The sequence below is a fragment of the Clavelina lepadiformis genome, chromosome 5, assembly GCF_947623445.1.
Source record: "Clavelina lepadiformis chromosome 5, kaClaLepa1.1, whole genome shotgun sequence".
NCBI lineage: Eukaryota > Metazoa > Chordata > Ascidiacea > Aplousobranchia > Clavelinidae > Clavelina > Clavelina lepadiformis.
In genome coordinates this window covers 10,564,958-10,583,434 of record NC_135244.1, presented here as the reverse complement: position 1 = coordinate 10,583,434, position 18,477 = coordinate 10,564,958, and the positions used below count along the sequence as shown (strand labels likewise).

Here is an 18,477-nt window from a genome sequence, read left to right as displayed (position 1 = left end):
TTACTGAGAAGCTACTTAACATCGTTCTGAGGACCTTCAGAATTGCTTAACAATTTAGACTTCCACTGTGCAAAATGTTTGCATATATTATCAACATGTGATGGTTTGTAACCAGCAAGTCCAAAGCTCCGCTTACTAAATGCACTGTAATCCAATATTGGTGGTTCTTCGTGCATTATATTGATTCTGTAAATACAAAATAGTACATTTTTTCATATCAAACAGACAACCAGTAGAAAATTCTATTTTACGTCCAACCTACTTTGTATAAATTGGACCAGGTTTCGGATTAAAATCCAAATTATAACTTTTCTTTACTTGCATGAATTTCTTCTCTTCAAATTTTTTTAAGAATGATTTTGCTGTGTATACAGCTTCCATCAATGACTGATGTGAATCACATACAACTGCAGAAGTTTCTTCTTGTACAGAAACGTTTTCATTGTCTTCTATATCAGTTTCAGGAAGCCCTATGATAGCATTTTCTGCTGTTACGTTATGCCTATCATTGTTGAAAACACTATTCTTTTCAATATCAGTTGATCGATGAGTGCTGTTGCTTTGTTTATCAGCAATACTTCTGACTTTGGCTACTGGATAAATGTTATTGCTTGATGAACTTTTTAGTGTTTTATTTCCGACTGTACTGGTGATGTTGTGGTCATCTATATCTCTCACTGTACTTACATCAATGTTCTTTGGGACAAATTCATTAATTTTGTTTTGGACTGTAGCCTCTTTGGAGGTATTGTCATCTTCAGCTAAGGTCATATAACCTTTCTGGTCCAAAGCAATTCCTACTTTACTGGCCATGCTGCTGCTGTTTTCACCTGTATCTTTCAGAATACTTCTGTCCATGTTTTCCTGAAAATGTTCATCGTTTGCTCCTTTATTGTGTTCATTACGTGAAATAGATGCATTCCTGTTGTCTGCTGGGATAACGCTGACTTTCCGAGCCACAGCCTTCTTAGGTAACAGGATAGGTGATAATCTTGGCCTTTTAATTAGTGAACTGTCAGCATTTGTATTTTCTTCAATACGAGTTGATGAAAAAACAACATCACTGGTTTGAGAATCTTCATTTATTGTACGTCTGGTATCATTGGATGAGCGTTTTTGATCCAAAGCACGTTTCCTGCGTTGCTTTATTGACTCAGATATGTTAACATGAAATCCACTGCTACTATCAATAGGTCCTATATTCTGCAGTTTTCTTGACGGTGCTTTCAGTCTTCCAAAGCCAGTAGGGCGATAATAGAATCCATATTCTTTTTCCAGTTCCTCCCATGTTTCCGTAGCATTTTGTTGCATCTCAGTTTGGAAACAAACAAACAAATCAGATTTTAACTTTTCTTGACAAAAAAAAGGTTAACTTACATTTTAGAAGTTTCTAAACAAGAACAACGTGATATTTACCAGTAAATTAAAGACTTACACAAAATCAAGCAATAACGTAAAAATGAAGCAGCACAAGTTCAATCTGGGGCAACGAGCAACTGAAATTAACTGAACAATAATATTATATATTTTTAACCACAATTGCCATACAACAAAACAACCAAGAGAGACATTTAATTTGTTCGAAATCAGTCAAGTAGGTTTTAAATAAAATCATGCAATCAGACACAGTTTGTTTCCCTATGGAACCCTGCTGCCATATTTTGTCCATCAGGGTTTTCAACACTTCAAGTTATACAATCTAATACAAAGTCCAGCCATAACTTTTTCGTGACCACCGCGTTGGAGTTGTGTTCTAAATAGCCTCTTTTCTTATCCACCTGCATGTTATTAAAATAGCAAACTCAGTGTTTTAAAGTTTAACAATATATTTAATACACCGTGAATTTTACCTTTGCCAGGAGCAATGGAACATTAGATTTCATAGACTTGACATCCTCAGAAACACCTTTTATAGCTGTACTAAGTTCTTTTGAAGAAAGAAGAACTTTTTCTTCATTTTTTATGACATTACTGTGTTTCCAATAGAACTGTAGCAATGAATAGACGCTAGACAATAAGAGAAATCATTAAGTTTCAAAGGCCAACTTTTCAACATTTACTCTAAATAATACACATACAGTTGCTGTACAGATGTCTTGCTTGCATCTCTGTCATGTTCAACATCCAATGAGGAAAGTTTTTGCTGAAGATCGACTGCTGCTTTGCATGCTGTGGGGAAGGTATGGAACATGGAATACTCTTCGGTATCTAGCACTGAGAAAGTTTTTACGATATTTAGAATGACTCAATAATGTTGAAGCACTTAGAAATTAAACATTAGAAAAAACATACCTAGTGCATTGTGTAAAGCAAGCATTACATTGTCCCTTTTGTCAATAACTGCTTTAGGATCTTTTGAATGATTAACTGCGTTTGCTTCAACAGATTGTAAGTTTTGAATGCTATGTTTCACAGCTTCAAGGTAATTTTTTAAAATTGTCCCAAATGTTTGCATTGTTTTTGATAAAACTGACATTTGTGATTTTTCAAATTGCAGTATCATCCATAAACAGCTTAAGCGGCAGGTTTGTTGTAGCAGAAGTTGAATGAGCTATACAAACGAAAGCAAATAAGGAGTACCTACTACAAATATTATTTCAAAAATGGAAAAAAATAACGAGAACAACATCACAAAATACAATAACAGCAAGTGAAATAAGACCCACAATGTACTAAGTTAACTATTGGAAAAATACACACTTATTTATACACAAATTAATTATTCACTTATTTTTTCAAGGAATCCTTCGGGACATTTCATGCTGGTGGTTTTATTTAGATATTATTTATTGGTACTACAGTAGTACATTTCCCCCAACTAAAAGCTACACAGCAATTAACCAGCAGGTTCAGTCCAAAAACAAACTGACAAACCTGCTTTTGCATACAGGTAATCTTTCTTTGTTTCAGACGCTTCTCTTGAAAGACTCTTGCAAGAATGAGATTCTTTTGAAATCTAGTTCCTTTGCTGATAAGTCGTGGCAAAACTTCTTTTTGCAGCTGTTCTATTTTTAACTTGATACCTTTCGCATTATTCTTCATGGTACTTAAATGGCTGAAGTTCAATATTAGTTTATAATTTGCTAAAGCTTTAACATAAATATATAAATATAAAGCAACTGACCATACAGCCATAAAATAGAATTTTTAATACCTGTTATGATCACATTTGAACTTTTTTGTTTCTTTTTGCAACATGTTGTAAACAGCACTTGCTTTCTCCATATTGGCTTTCGAAATAATTACACGTTTCTTCATACTTGCATATCTAATATAAGATTGTGCACCAGTCATTTGGGCTACATATAAAAAGTTTTTTTTTACAATCACATAAATAGATTGATTCTAATGTGGTTATAAATAAAACCTCCAGTCGTATCATTCCATCAGGTTTTTGCTTTTTAACATTTTTTTTAGCCAAACACTGTTAAATAGAAAAATTTATGCTATGGCCACCAGAAAACAGGCTCTTGCCCGGGATGTTTTTTTTTTCCCCAACCACTGATGTACAGCAGTGAAGCAATTTTCAATCATCAGTTGCTTGAACACACTATCTGTTCGTCTGTTTAATTTTTCGCTTTTTCAACTATGTTTTATGGATTTAACTAATTATAGGTTTAGTGGCGTGCTAGTTGTTACAAGCAACTATTAACATTATTTTTCTTGAGCATGTCTTAAGCCTTTTCAGCGTTGTAACTTTTTCCTGTTCATTGGCGCATGTTAATAACAACTGGGTTGATTTTTTGTCCCCACCGCGCATTTGACGAAAAATAAATGAATGAATTGTGTACACACGTGGTTCTCAACCAGTCACGAATTTCTCCCTTAGGAGGAATATTCTGCTTACATGATGTGGTGTTAGGATTTTCTTTAAGATTTTTGTTTACAAAACTGAGTAATTTAAAAACATCTGACTGTCATCTTGTCGGGCTTTGTCATCTTCTCATAATCATGTTTTTACTTAATTGATTGTCTATGTAAGTGTTTTCTAAAAGCTTTTTTCTATGCACAAAGAAATGCTAAGCCCCCAATTAATTTAAGAGAAAGTAAAACTGTGCCATAAAAATGACATTTTCTATTCACTATAGCTAGTCTCATTCTGTAATCTCTGGCTAGGACGCTTCACATGACTGTAGCATGGCCAACTGAAGGAAAACTAAAACTGATGAAAACAGACCAAAATGACAAGGCATCCAGGTCCTTCATAAATGTACATTGTGACGTACAGTAAGGTTGTGCCACGTTAACGAGGATTGCAGACAGTTGGGTGGTACAAGTGTAGTGTGGTCATAGCAGATTAAGTTTGCCCTGTAATCACGCTAACAAAGTATTGTTAAGGTTTGACTACCTATGCGAATTATTTTGGACATAGTAGCAAGAACGGTGGTGAGATAGGCAAAGACGACTAAGCCGAACTTGATACTACAGAAAACAATAGGCTTTCCGCCAGGACCAAGTGATAGTTGGTAACTTAGGCGAGTTCTACTGTAATTTGACATTTGCTGTCATTCGACATTTGTACAACATTGTATGAAATTTTAATTTCATCAACATTCTCGGACATGAAGTATTTTATCCACCTTTCCTTACCCTATAATATATTTACGCACTAGTATGGTCAAAAAGATGATTATCTAGCAACATACGCAAATGCTTCTCTTTGTAAATCCTGTAAAATTTCTTTTCTCGGGTAACAGGTTTCATCTTGTAACATAACAGTCATATCATGGAGAGAAACGTAAGACATTTGTAAACTTGCAGCAGAATCTTGAACCTGGACAACAACAAATAGTTTCTATTTGCCAGCAGGCAATTAGCTATTGGTTATAATCCTATGATCAGACACATATATCATGTATCATACAGTATATACCAGTGCATAACACCTTTTCACGCTTCAGCCCACTCCCAGTTTTTCAAATATACGTTTTCAATGTATATCTGACGTTAAGCACCTTTATTTGATTGTCCGTATACAAGACGACTGTTTACCATTTGTGTGTGTTGCCATTCTTGTTTATTAGCACAACTTAAAAAGATCCTTGTACTGTAATAGTAAACACATATGGAAAAGTCTGACTTCCTTTCCGTTTTCGGGCCCGCTATTTTTGGCTAAAAAAGGGTCTTATATGCCGGTACAGGAGGCAAAAGTAAGCATTTTATTTATAAATACACAAACCATGTTACCTTCAAATACTGCCTTTTTGCATACTCTGTCAAGTGATTTGTGTAATCAACTTCAGAAAACATATAACTGTCAAGAGGGATATGCATGAAGGAGGACTGACGATTGACTTCATTCTAAAATGGAGTTAATTCAGCGTTGCTTACATATTTTTTGTGTTTACCACAGACATCATTATGGTTAGATGGTTTGCAAGGGGCAAACTAACAGCATATTATATTGCGCAAAAACAAAAAAACCTAGTAACAGATGATCAAATAATACTTGGACAATTTTCTTTATGAAACTGCCATTACTTGGCCAAGATAAATTTCAAGATCACATTAGGCCACCAATGTACTTGCATTACCTACACAAAAATATTGTATTGCGTTACTTAACGACTGCAAATATATTTTACCACACCTCATAGTTGCAATGGATCAGAGATGTTTGATTGTTAATGACAGAAACATCAGAAAAATACTGAAAAACAAACAATGTGAAGAGTTTAGCAGTCAGGCAGTGAATTGTTTTTCCTGCATTTGACATAACTACTGTTGCTCTAATTGAAATATCTTTTGATTATGTTTTTGCAAAATTAAGACAAAATGTATTTAAAGATTTTTATATTTAGGCTATTAACTTTTAGGAGCTATTTCTTGATGGGATAAGTCTTCATATAACATTATTATGTGGTTTGGGGCCATACATTACTTTTTCTAATTCAACAATTAGTTGCTTCTGGAGAGAAAAAGAGTAAGTTATGCAACAGCTCCATCACAGTACAATCATGGACGATTTGGAAAATACAATCAACCCATACATAATTGTGCTAGTGATCAGGGTTGGGACGACTACATCTACCAAGTAATCAAATAAGTAATTGAGTAAATGTTAACGCGAATGGTTTTATTCGATTCGTAATTGGCCTTTTTAGACAATTGAGACAAATAAATCGAATAATTACACCAAAACAAAATAATTACGAATAAATCGATTTTTTTTAGTTAGGTACCCTAAAAATTTTATAATCAATCACTATGCCTTTGGTGCCTAAACAATCGAATAATCAACCGATTACGAAAGTTGATTTCTGACTTTAATCAAATAAAACTCGATTATCAATAAACTGCTAACGGTTGACAATCGATTACGATTACTCCAATTCTGCTTGTGATGCAACAGCTAGAACGGAAACGTTTTCCACCCAGAAAAAATGCGAAAGGTGGTGTAACGAAATGATGCATGTCATGGTTGCATTTGACATGAAGCACACTGTGTTAAAAGCCATTGTAGCCTCATTTTTGCGCTCAATTTTTAAATCAAGAAAATATTTCAGCCGAAGCAGGTGAATAACTTCAACTAACCGTAACTTCATTGTATCCCTACTGTCAAGGGTAAGTGTAAAGATCGAAAAAAATCGACACCAAATAACCAACCAACAATGAAAATTATTTCATTCCAATTTGTAACCTTTGAAAGCTGTTCTTTCTTATTGAATTTATGTGTTTTTAAAGTAGCATTTGAAGTCTTTTTGTTGTCATTCAAAATGTTCTCTTGCTCGTTGGAATAAGCTTGCACCTTTTGCAAGCACGAAACCTGCTTTTCCAACCTCTCCTTGTACTGTTTTGCAGTGTCTAATTTCTTCTTTAGGGATATTGACTTTTCCAGAAAATCTAAAATGAAAATATGGATGTAAAATTCTAGTCGTGAGTTGTGTCCCCCGCCTAACTAGTTTATGTTTACAAACTTAAACTCAAAAAAATATTACATGACTGATACTTAAATTCGGTTAACCTCTAGAATAGTATTAAGTGTTTAAGAAATCATGCAACCAGACATAGATCATTTATCTTTTCAAATTTTTCATAAAGGTTATAATATATATTTTGTTTGTCTCACATTATAAAAACGAAAAGAGTTTTACAAATAAAATTATTTTACCATCTTCTATTATTCATTTGCAAAGAAAAAGTACATCCAATGAATGCTATATCTTAAAAATTAATTATTGTAATTGTATCAACAAAATGACTATGTTAATACAAAACAAAGTTATCGATAATATATGTACCTTTTTTTCTTATTTCCATACGTCTTTTTGCTTTAGGTAGGTCTGTAGTTTCCAAAGTCTCATTATTCTCCAACAAAACTTGGTAGTTAGACCACTGGGAAGGAGTGACTAAATTGTTACATGACATGTGCTCACCAAGATGAAGCAATATGGGTCTTGCAGCTGAATTCTACATGGAAGCTTTTTATACTTAGAAAAACAGCAAATTACAAAATATGTATAGATCTACACATACAGGTAATCATGGTAGTGATTCCTTTAAGTCTCTTTAAATACAGAACAAATTGATTTTAACACAGCACCCTTGGACATGGTGAAATGGAAATTAATACTTTTTGTTTGTATTTATGTATAATACTTAAACATAAATATAGCCCAATATGTTCAGCTGTTCATTGGAACAACTAATTAGGAGGATGAACTATCTAAGTTTTGCTGAAAGGGGCAATAGCGCAGCACTATCATATATTACACCTGGGGCACTCCATCACAAGTCTGATGCCTAACTACTACACAATCATGCCAGCATTTGCATAGGCCGATCCAAAGCATAGTATGTATATAAAAGCTAGGAAAAATATTAAATTTAAAGTTATTCAGCAAACCTTGTAAAGTTGTTCAATAAATCCCTTTAAGTTGCTTCTTCCTCTATAGCCCACTGAAACAGTGGCTTGAAGAAAAGAATTGACATCATCTATGTGTCTGCGTGACACCATCACAGATTTTGTCTCAGGCACATGTGCACAAACTCATTTAACTACAAAATTCAAAGTCACTGACACAAATAAAAACTTCTGAATCTTTTAAACCTTCAAAAATACTAAGCGAAATACATAGAAGTATGCAGAAGAAACTCCTTAATGACGTCAGATAATTGCCTCGATTGAACTTGTATGTCACATATAGGCCTATATACCGATGTAATGTTTACAATCTTTCCTTTTTACCGTTCTCACATGTTACCAAGCGCAATGCAACATTCAGTAAGCTTTGCCCGAAGGTGAAAGCCTTCGTGTTTGATAATAAATAAAATGGGAACTTTATTATTTAGTAATTTGTATAGACAGAATTAAGCAACTAAGAGCATTGTCACACCGTTTGAGGAATGAGAACTCATATCATCGAAGCAGAAGCAAAACAAGTTATCAACCATCAATCGTCCTCGCTCATATTCTAACAATAACTGCCAGCATACGCGGTCTTTATGACAGATGAGTTTGTTGTGGAATACTTCACACAAGTAGTACACAAACGAATTAAAATTTGTCATAATATGCAAAACTAAATTAGCCTACATAATACGCAAACTCTTACGCGTCTTACGTCGTATGCTTCGCTGACCATGTATCTAGACGTCATATCCAGTGCGTATAAGAGTCAAACCACTGTAAAATATGAATTAAAACTTCGGTGTCTGATATCCTAGGTTACTTGTGAGTTGTGAATACTTCTGCGTAATTTGCACTACCCGCCATACAATCATGAAAGATAGAAATCTTAACAAAATTGCAAAACTGTGGCTGATTAACTGGCAAGGTTTGGATTTGGCGACCACTAGGAAATCTTAAGAGATCGCAACTTTAAAAGATTAACTGTTAATTTCCAGCTGTAGATGCAGAAGCATAAATTTTGAGATACTGTTTCAGTCTCTCAAACCACCTTAATATGGTAATAGAGAGTTTCCTTTTAATTTCACGCTTCAGTGATTTCGATTTTGTGAAGTACTTCCGGTTGCTAAGGCCGTTTTCCGTCGTTTGTAATGTCAGTTTTACCAAAGTTAATACTGTAGAAAAGTGTTTTCTATTAAGTTTGAGTTTTACCAGCTTCGAAGTGAAGTCAATTCGAAGCTCAGACTTTACCCACAAAACTAAGATGATGCCAACCTGAAGGTTCCAATGTTGTAATGACTGGAGTCATTGACTTGACTCAAATCGACTCGAGTCATATATTTTGATGACTCAAGTCACGTCATAACGGCAAAAAAGAACAACTTTAGGTCACACAAACGGATATTTTTCTGAAAAATTACAACTCTCTGTAAAAAGCATCAACCAGACTAATTTGTAAATACTTATGACGTTATAGTATCCAATTTAATGCAACGCATACTGTGACCTCAAAATATTTTTTATTTTAAAAGCACTGGATTAGCTTGACTCGAGTCACAGTTTATACAGACTGGATTTGACTCAAGTCACAAGTTAAATTAACTCGAGTCACAGCTTGAAATAATGAAAAATGAAAAAACAATATAACCAAGATAAATCGAAGCGAACAATTATGCTTAATGATGATATTAAGGAAATTAGACAGCAAGTAGCGACAGTTCTGCAGAATTCTCCACAGCAAGCTAAACGCATTAGCAGTTGTGTTTATATAGGTAGTCAAATTACAAACAATTTAAACTGAAGTGACTGCTAATAAATGTCTGCAATGAGCTTTCGAACTTTCTGAAAAGTGTGCGCGATCTTGGAGACTCCCAATCGATAGACCAGAAATCCCATTTAACTGTGGCGATGTCTATTTACTTTTGACTCTGTTGTTTATAGCTATCTCTTCTTGTTTCTTTAAGTCAGCACAACATTCATAAAGTCCAAATTCTTATATTTTGAAATATAGTTATCATGTCATTTCCGCAAACACACTTTTTAGATATTTTTCATAAACCAGATTTTCTAAAAAGAAATTTTACCAGGAGAGAGCGAATAAACCTAGGTCAGTTCTATTTATCTTTTTTGCTATAGCCCAGTGGTTCTCAAACTTTTTTAAAAGAAAGTACGCAACGGTCCCCTAGCAATTTTTTAAATGCCTCACGGTCCCTTAAAAAATCAACGCAAATAAACACAAAACGACACGTTGGTTTTTATGGTATCTATGTAACGGGTGTACCTACTTCTTTGCAACCAGTTCGGCTATGTTTGTTTCCGTTTTGGACAACGCAACCCTAATATCGTGAATCACATTCAACCGGTTTCGAGCTTTTGGCTTGATGGCAAGTAGTGCCGTGTTTTTGGAAGGTGCTTCGCGGTCCCAGAAAATTGTCCACGGACCACAAAAGGACCGCGGACCCCAGTTTGAGAACCACTGCTATAGCCAATCAGCTGAGGCCAAACGTTCTAGATATCGATCGTGTCACAGAATAACTCCTTTCTGACCAGTAACAACTTGAAAAAACTAGAACACTTCTAACTTCGTAACACTCCACGTACTACAAGCACTTCAAAAGCAGTTTACTACACGTTAAACAGGACAACTATTTTAAATGTCATATTTTTCTCTAGCCAGAGAACACACAATTGCTTGTTAAAGCGCCAATTATTATTTATACATTATTACAATTCACTATTAAAATCGTCATAATAATGCCCTCAACTTAAAAAAGTTTCGAGGTAGTAAATGTTGGTGTTGACAGCTTGCAAGTCTTGAGAATGCAGACTTTGTGTTCTCTCCAGCCAGACTTTTGCAGTCATAGAAAAATCACACGAATTGATGCATGAAAAAGACAACGATAGCAGTAAGCTTTTCTTCGCTAATCTATGTTGTAGTACAGGTACAGGGTTTTTAAATATTTTGACATTTTTTATAGCTTTTACTCGTACCACAACCAAAGTAAAGTAAAATAAAACTAAACAAGAACCTTATACCATAAATGAACACAAAACATAACACAAAGAGATTGAATGAAATTATTGCCGTTATAACTAAAAGCATTTCAATATTTTGGCACAAAATGATATCGGCCAACGCATTTGGTTAGCCAAATTTTTAATGCAAGATAATGTAAGTATAAGAGTGGGTAAGGGTAAGAGGATTTGCAATGCAAGAGAAGAAAATAAAAGTTCATTCAGTCTGAGTAATAAGTTTAAATGGCGATCATCATATTTGATCAGTTTGATAAACATTTAATAAAATCCCAAGAACGTCAGAGGCGGGTTAAGGGTAGTGAATCCATAAGTACTTGTTGAACACCAGATAATCATGTCATCATGAAAAGTGATGTGAAGAAGAGCGCACTGATTCAGTATACGAGCAATGCCAACAGAACCCATCCCCTCAACTACAGCTTATCGGAGATGATTATTAATATCATCATGAAGAGGCTGACATGAAAATCATCAATTATCTTCTGAAGCAGTAACTGCAAAGGATGCACATACAAATTCTCGTTGACGACACAAATATCTTTGACCTACTATTGTTCTTTATTTGACAAGTTTACAAGCCTGCTGCATAAGTTTCCATGGAGGAAAAGTAATTGACATTAAAGCTGTGACAACCGAACCATAACCACGTGACTATATGCTACGTCATAAGCTTCGTGTGGAAAACATCTGCATCGAAAAAGATCATGTGAAGACCTCGTCATCACAAAAAACGAGAAAAGACGTTACCTCGATTGAACTGGTACAACAATTGAAAAGACATACGTCAGAATTGAGAGGCCAAAATTAGCCAAGATGGTGCGACTTTTCAGAGTCAACAACGAAACTAACAGAAGAAAGATTTATGCATTACAAAAAAATTACGTAACCATATAAATAAGCGAGGATTCCATTTTTCAAAAAGGAGGAGAAATGAAAAGCTAATTTTATACAGTGAACCAAGTGCATTCAAGGCACAACGTGATTACCTCGATTACATTATCGGAAGCTGTAAATAAAAGTGTATTCTGTTTGCTGCTGTTGTGTTCATTTCTTTGCAGGCAATTTAATCAATAAGTAAGAGTGCGTTAAATTGCATTTACATATTGATGTAAAACGAACAATCAACTTTCACGGTCAGAAGAGAGAGAAACATCCTCCGACAAAGAAGATAGCTAAAACAAAGACAGCTATCTATTTTGACGATTTGTGGACATTGCAGTCGTAATAAGTCATAGTGACATCATAATTCCGTCAAATACGACTAGGCAACTACCTTAAAGCGTCATAAAGCTACGCTGCTACGGCTTAGAAGTTAGAATACAAATGCTTTAACCCATTGGCTGTGGAAGTGTGTATGCCCTATCATGTTGCAATACCGTTTCGTACAACAACGGTTGTGATCCGAAGATGGGATCAAACCTAGCCGACTGAAAACTGCACAACCTTAACAAATGAACACCTGGGAGAATTAATTCGCACAGCTTTAACAACATATCGTCAAAATTTTCAGAGATTAGCAAATCAAACAAAAGACTGATATTGATAGATATTGTGCGTGTTATTTTATTATTACCGTTTTGTTATATTACAATTCTGTTATTATTGCTGAACTTGCATTATTTACCGTTTTTGTATTGAAATAATTTTGAGGCTCTCTGGTAGGCTACTTGTATTTTCTGCAAATGGCTCTTTCATTGAATACATTTGTCCGGCCTATAGGCCTACTACCACTTTCAGCAAAACATTGCATATATACCCAAATTGACGATCACGCTATGGTTCTAATTGACTGAAGTGCTTATTGGGAAGAACAGTCCGCTTCTCGAGGACTCAGAAATACATACTCAAGTCGAGTGTCCGATGCATACCTAACCATAAATTACCAAGAATTATTATTCAAAAAAGAACTGTTTAATGAAGCTGGGAATAGTAATTCGTTGTATACTCACTGCCTAGAAAGGGCCAAAATTCTTCCAATTAAGTATCAAACAAAATGGGAACAAGAACTTACAGTTGATTCCCTCCTTCAATCGACTGGCCGAAAATTTATGAAGTCAATTACGATTGTGTGATTAAAACACGTCTTCGAGCTTTTAAAATTAAACTAAATTTGTGAGCCATTGTCACAAACGAGGCGCTTTTTTTCTTTGGTTTCGTTAGTTCCAAGAACTGTACTTTTCTGATTCTTTGCTCCACATGTATCTATTACGTAAGTTTGCAAAATTATCTTGGGAAGATACTTCATCTTGGATTAGCGCCAATCTAAGAATTCATAAGGTCTTTACTAATAATAATGAAAGGCTATTTGACTTAGCAGAAATGGAAAATAATACCAAATTAATTAATTGTTTGTTGTTATGTGCACGTTTTGTTATTTATAAATTTAGAGTTAAAATGCCGTCATTGCTTTAGTAAAACAAGTTCGTGAATCTGAGCGGGTTGCCGCGTATCAGACGAATAAAACTTATTAGTAAAATGATTTGTCATATATAGATGCAAAATTAGTGCCTGTTATTGCTGAGTTCGTAGCAAGTGTTAAAGAAATGAAACGATCTGAGAAGATATAGATGTAATGAAAAAAATAAGTTGCACCAGGATTTCACAAAATGGTTAACGTGAAAGAAAAGTTTAAATAAGTTAATAATGTGCAAAATTTTATTTTTTTAAATGTAGGATCACTTACCATTACTTCTCACTGTGCTACACATTTGTCTATGTATTATGTTATTGCTTGTTTGTTTCGCCCTTTCCCCTTTTATTTGTTATTGTGTTTGTTGCTAATTATTACTTTTTATTTATAAAAAAGGTAGTAAAATACCCCGGGGCCGAGAAATCCTCGGAAAGAAGGTCTAGGTAAAGAGTAGTGACTTCTCGAGTTGTTTTCATCTTACAGACCCTGGTGAAACGAAGTCAATTCCACAACTCTAGTTTAAAGTAGATAAATTTCTGCTTACGATGGATTTTGGTAACCCTAGAAATGGCTTCTTGGACCCCTACTTTGGGAACGTTGGCGAAAAGGTGTTTGCTGAAAAATAGTGATATTGAATTATTGAGTCACTTGTAAGTAAAAAATAATGAAATTTGCACAAAGTGCTAAACACTTCATTTAAAATTAAACATTAGTATTACAAAAAGTTTACTCATTAATGACTTGTGTGCATTGACTATTTGGCTTAGTTAAGTAAAATTACTCATAAATTATTTTACAAGTTGATTAATCATTTTTGACATTTCATCGTCATAAGCAAAATTTAATTATGACAATGACACCACGGTTGATTTTTGGTTCCGTCACTGGGAAATACCCTGCCATATTCCTCGGTTGCAATAGCAACAATGGAATTCAGGGAAGCGCTTGGCCTATTTTTGTATGGTATTGTTTATTTTTTGCCATTGACTGTGCGGGCGAATAGTATAGTCACTATAGTGCTATCCATTATCTGATAAGCCATTTTTGGGCTAACTCACTTTAGAATAAGTTAATTAATAAATTGTTGAAAGAATCAGTGTCAGTGGTGTGTAACAAAAAACTGAGCCATTTCTTCAAGCAAAGAATTTCTTTGGAAAATTTTGGAATAGAATAGCAAAATTAGTAATTCCCATAACTTTCAATGGCTCTAGCCTCCAACACAGGGCGGGCAAACTTTTTTCACATCCCCAATCTGGGTTGAGATTGGAAAGTTTGTGAAGTCAACTGGATTAAAATTAATTGCTCATATAATGGTTATTGTTTCATATTCTTACTTGAGGGATTTTTCACCCAAAAACTGTAAACTTTCCAATCTGACATCGGGTGTTGAACTTTTACATGTTCACTAGGTCTTAAGAATGTTTGATGTCATAATTATTTCGTGACGTCGATTAGTCTGATTGCCTACCTTATGGGTTTAGTAGCTCTGCTAGTTGTTACCAGCAATTATCATCTTTATTTTTTTAGAACAATGTTTAAGCCTTTTCGGCTTTGTCACTGTTTACCGTTCATTAGTGCATACTAATAACTACTGTTTTGATTTTTTCATTCCCACCGAGCCTCTGACAAATAGTAAAATGATTGACCTGCATTTCCAAATGTGGAGAAAAAGGTGTTAGTAATTGCAATAATACAAGGTTTTAGCAAGGAGTTTATACAGTTTTAAAAATCATTTAATGTGGGATCACTTCTTGTTTGTAGCGTTTTATAGATTAGAGTCATGACACAAATATATATGTGGCTAATTGCTTCCAAAGTGGTGTTATCTTAGTTAAGCCGATGTAAAAAAAATTTTTTGAAAAAATAATAATTGCATAACAACCTTCGGCCTTACGGTGCTCGCCTTTGCTATATCACTAGCTTAAATCAAACAATTTTTATAATAATATTTACAATTTCTACATCCTGAAAATTTGAATAAAAAAATAAAATTTTAATTTTGAATGAAATTAGGAAATACCAGCTCAAATTACTTATGAACATTTTTAAAGCATTGTGAAGTCTGTGGATTTCTATATCATAAAAAGTTCCAAAAACTAAATTCATAAATTTTGGAGGTTGTATGCTATAATACCGTCTAATTGCTAAATTACAGCAAATTTTGAACCACTTTTTAACAGGCTTTTAAACCTTTTCTGTCAAGCGCTAACTTTTCCTGCGCAAAACCACTGTCATGCTTTAAAACATATTCCATTTGAAAACACAACAATGCTTATTGCTAATGTCTATTATGATTTCGTAAAGACCAACAACATTAATACTGTCGACTCCACTTTATTCAGCCACTGGATAATTCAGACAACCGATTTATTTACACTAAAGTCCCAAGAACATAGCAAAAGTGAAGATCACACAAAGAATTCTCATGTTTATTCATACAAACATACGCTTAATTTGGACATTAAGTATAATATGCACACATTTTGAGTGTTTAAGGTGTGTAACGGCGTTTTGATAATGCTACTGCATTATCATTAACTACACAAGCAAACTCCACCACCTGTTAATGAACATTGAATAAATTCTAGTCGGCTACTCTATTATTGAGTTGTAGTTTATGGCATCCATTGCTTTATTAATTTCTTTTTATTTTGAAATTTTTTATTGCACATAAGTGATCCTTTTCGGCGGAGTCGGCTGCACTGTGAATTGTTGAATCAGTTGAAATCTTATCTGGCCTGACTAAGCTAAATGTCAAATAAGTTATGGAGAAATAAATTTAGTGAAGTTTTTGTTTGTTTGCTAATTTATCAAGATGTTTATGGACAGTCTGAAAACCTTCCATGGACCTCAGTTTGGGAAAAATGCTTGAAAGCATTTATAACAAGTTTGGCTTAGACAATTCAGCATAATAGTTTGAGTTAACTTTCTTTTTTATCCCTAACTCTCACAAAAAGTAATATTTTGTAATTTGGCTTCAGGTTTTTATTATGTAAATTTAAGCTTAGCAAGTGAATATTAAAGCATCATGCCAGGAAAGAAAAAACGAAAATCAATATCTGAAGAAGGTGGTAGTTCTAAAACGCTGACTGGATTCCATTTTCCAGATGAAGCAATTCCAGATAACATACCAAGCCGACCAGCACCCGGAAAAGCTGTAAGAATTCAATTCTTTTATTTGAAGAGTAATTCTTCAAATCATGATTGGTAACAATATTTCTGGCTGAAATTATGAAAAAACTGACCTTGCTGATATTGTGAGGCAGCTTGACAAGGTGCAAGTATAGCGCAACAAAGGACGATATGCTATATATAAATGCTGCTGTGCTGTTTCTGGTACACCACAGCGGCTAACTCGATATTATTTTATTGATGAATAACATGTGCCTAAGCACAGGCATAACTTAATGCGGAGAGACGTCTCGAAAGAGCGTCTGTATGCCTGCTCAGCGAAAAAAACACAATAATTCTTTGGGAAAATAAATGTGGTGTCCTGCCACTATCTAGCGGACAGGGTGGTGAACGCTACACATGTACACCCGTTGATTATTCTTAAATATATTTTGGTTTTATGTTTGATATAAAATTCATTTTGAATTACTCATTACAGCTGCTAACTGTTCTTCAAACAAATGAAGTCAATGAGAAGCAATTTTTGGGAATGAAGTTACCTTCTCATATCTTTGAGCAAGTATGCCTTGAAATTGTAAAGCCAATAACATTGGTTTTTCTAGCTAACTTCTTAACTATTTTTCAAGTTACGTTGAAGTGGGTACTTCACTTGTTTATTTTTACGAGTTTTATTTGCTTGTTTTTGGAATACATCTAAGTAGATCAGTTTGTGTGTATTCTACATTCCACAAATACAGTTTCAAATATTTTGCAGCTTACTATCCAAGAAATTAGGGATCTCAAACTTGTTTTTGATGCATTTGATGTGGACAATTCCAACACAATTGATTTGAAAGAACTACATCGTGCAATGCGAATATTGGGATTCAGGGTTTCAAGAAATGAAGTTAGGCAAATGATGGCAGATGTTGACACACAAAACAAAGGGTATTCTATAAGTTACTATCCGTAACTGCTTATATGTTTTTAGTGGGCATTAAGTATTTATATTTGTTTCTTTATAGGGAAATCAGTTTTTCTGATTTTCTTCGATTCATAATAGAGCGTCAAAGTGATTCCAGGGATATATTTGAAGAAATTCGGCATGGTTTTAAATTGTTTGATACTGGTATAATTGATTTTATTTTTGAACTATGCTGTTCTATAGTGTCATTTATGCTGTGTCATGCTTGTCAAGCATTTCACACCATTTCTACCATGCTAGTTTTACTCTGAACAGGAGCTAAAGTTAAACATAAGCAGCTGGAACCTTTAACTTACAGAGGAACATGGAAAAATAACTGCAGCGGCTTTGCGCAAAGTTTGTCGAGAAGCTGGAGCTAAATTCAGTGAAAAAGAAGTCAAGGACATGATTGAAGTTGCTGATCAGAATGGTGATGGTGCTGTTGACGAGGAAGAATTTTTAGCTATAATGCTGAAAACAAATTTGTTCTAAATTTCAATAAACTCATCCATTGCCTATTAATCATTACACTGTGAAATAAAGGTTTGCGATACAATTTTTAAATTGGCGTTTGTAAGATTCTTTTGCAATATAATAACACATATATATAAATTAATATATAAAAAGTTTTAAAGAAGTTATTGTTTTACAATAGTAATAGTAGATCATCATAGTGATCATATGTCAGTGACATTACTTATCAGAACTTTGGAAAATAACCAGATTTAGTAAGCTTGAAATCTTGTTCTTTGTTATCAATGAGAGTTCCACAAGGGCTCACTGAAGTTTACATCACATGACATATACAAAATCTCCTACTTTGCACGAAATTCGTTCCCAAGCTGCTTACGAAGCAACAGAAGGAACTCCGGAAGGAAATTGCCCAGGACATGCTGAAATGTGCAAACCATGACCCAGAATTTATGAAGATTGATTTATCATCACTGGCAATGAAACATAGGTTTATGGTTACCACCCAGAAACCAAGTTTCAATCCTCACAATGTAAGTACGTATGTGGAATCTCCAAGGACCAAAAAAGCATGACAAGTTTGCAGCAATGTGAAAGTGATGATGACCTGTTTTTTTTAATTCCTGCGGCATTGTG

At 34.3% G+C, this 18,477-nt stretch overlaps 3 protein-coding genes across 3 annotated transcripts; 1 reads left to right on the top strand and 2 right to left on the bottom strand.

Annotated features, from left to right (window-relative positions):
* Window positions 1-11: 11 nt before the first annotated feature.
* Window positions 12-1,329, bottom strand: LOC143458897 (uncharacterized). Its single transcript, XM_076955803.1, has 2 exons — window positions 263-1,329; window positions 12-186 (listed from the first exon to the last, which is right to left on the bottom strand). The coding sequence occupies exons 1-2, from the start codon at window positions 1,309-1,311 to the stop codon at window positions 12-14; spliced, it is 1,224 nt and encodes a 407-aa protein (XP_076811918.1). The 5' UTR covers window positions 1,312-1,329.
* A 58-nt stretch (window positions 1,330-1,387) lies between these two features.
* Window positions 1,388-8,079, bottom strand: LOC143458895 (uncharacterized). Its single transcript, XM_076955799.1, has 12 exons — window positions 7,847-8,079; window positions 7,242-7,410; window positions 6,641-6,843; window positions 5,591-5,650; window positions 5,188-5,301; window positions 4,647-4,774; window positions 3,155-3,268; window positions 2,875-3,055; window positions 2,293-2,551; window positions 2,079-2,214; window positions 1,851-2,007; window positions 1,388-1,778 (listed from the first exon to the last, which is right to left on the bottom strand). The coding sequence occupies exons 1-12, from the start codon at window positions 7,955-7,957 to the stop codon at window positions 1,686-1,688; spliced, it is 1,725 nt and encodes a 574-aa protein (XP_076811914.1). The 5' UTR covers window positions 7,958-8,079; the 3' UTR covers window positions 1,388-1,685.
* Window positions 8,080-16,280: 8,201 nt separating this feature from the next.
* On the top strand, window positions 16,281-18,007 carry LOC143461089 (uncharacterized). The gene is made up of 5 exons (XM_076958859.1): window positions 16,281-16,452; window positions 16,906-16,986; window positions 17,182-17,354; window positions 17,432-17,535; window positions 17,690-18,007. Exons 1-5 carry the CDS (start codon window positions 16,324-16,326, stop codon window positions 17,860-17,862), a joined length of 660 nt encoding a protein of 219 aa, XP_076814974.1. The 5' UTR covers window positions 16,281-16,323; the 3' UTR covers window positions 17,863-18,007.
* Window positions 18,008-18,477: the final 470 nt, after the last annotated feature.

Bases quoted from the DNA above. Each gene is read 5' to 3' on its own strand.
- LOC143458897 (XM_076955803.1), bottom strand. From the start codon at position 1,311: ATGCAACAAAATGCTACGGAAACATGGGAGGAACTGGAAAAAGAATAT. The intron at 187-262 runs GTAGGTTGGACG...TTGTATTTACAG, and splicing joins CCTGGTCCAATTTATACAAA to AATCAATATAATGCACGAAG.
- LOC143458895 (XM_076955799.1), bottom strand. From the start codon at position 7,957: ATGGTGTCACGCAGACACATAGATGATGTCAATTCTTTTCTTCAAGCC. The intron at 4,775-5,187 runs GTAACATGGTTT...GTTGTTGTCCAG, and splicing joins CAAAAAGGCAGTATTTGAAG to GTTCAAGATTCTGCTGCAAG. The intron at 3,269-4,646 runs GTATGTTGCTAG...ATCTTATATTAG, and splicing joins TTACAAAGAGAAGCATTTGC to ATATGCAAGTATGAAGAAAC.
- LOC143461089 (XM_076958859.1), top strand. From the start codon at position 16,324: ATGCCAGGAAAGAAAAAACGAAAATCAATATCTGAAGAAGGTGGTAGT. The intron at 16,453-16,905 runs GTAAGAATTCAA...TACTCATTACAG, and splicing joins GACCAGCACCCGGAAAAGCT to CTGCTAACTGTTCTTCAAAC. The intron at 17,355-17,431 runs GTATTCTATAAG...GTTTCTTTATAG, and splicing joins GTTGACACACAAAACAAAGG to GGAAATCAGTTTTTCTGATT.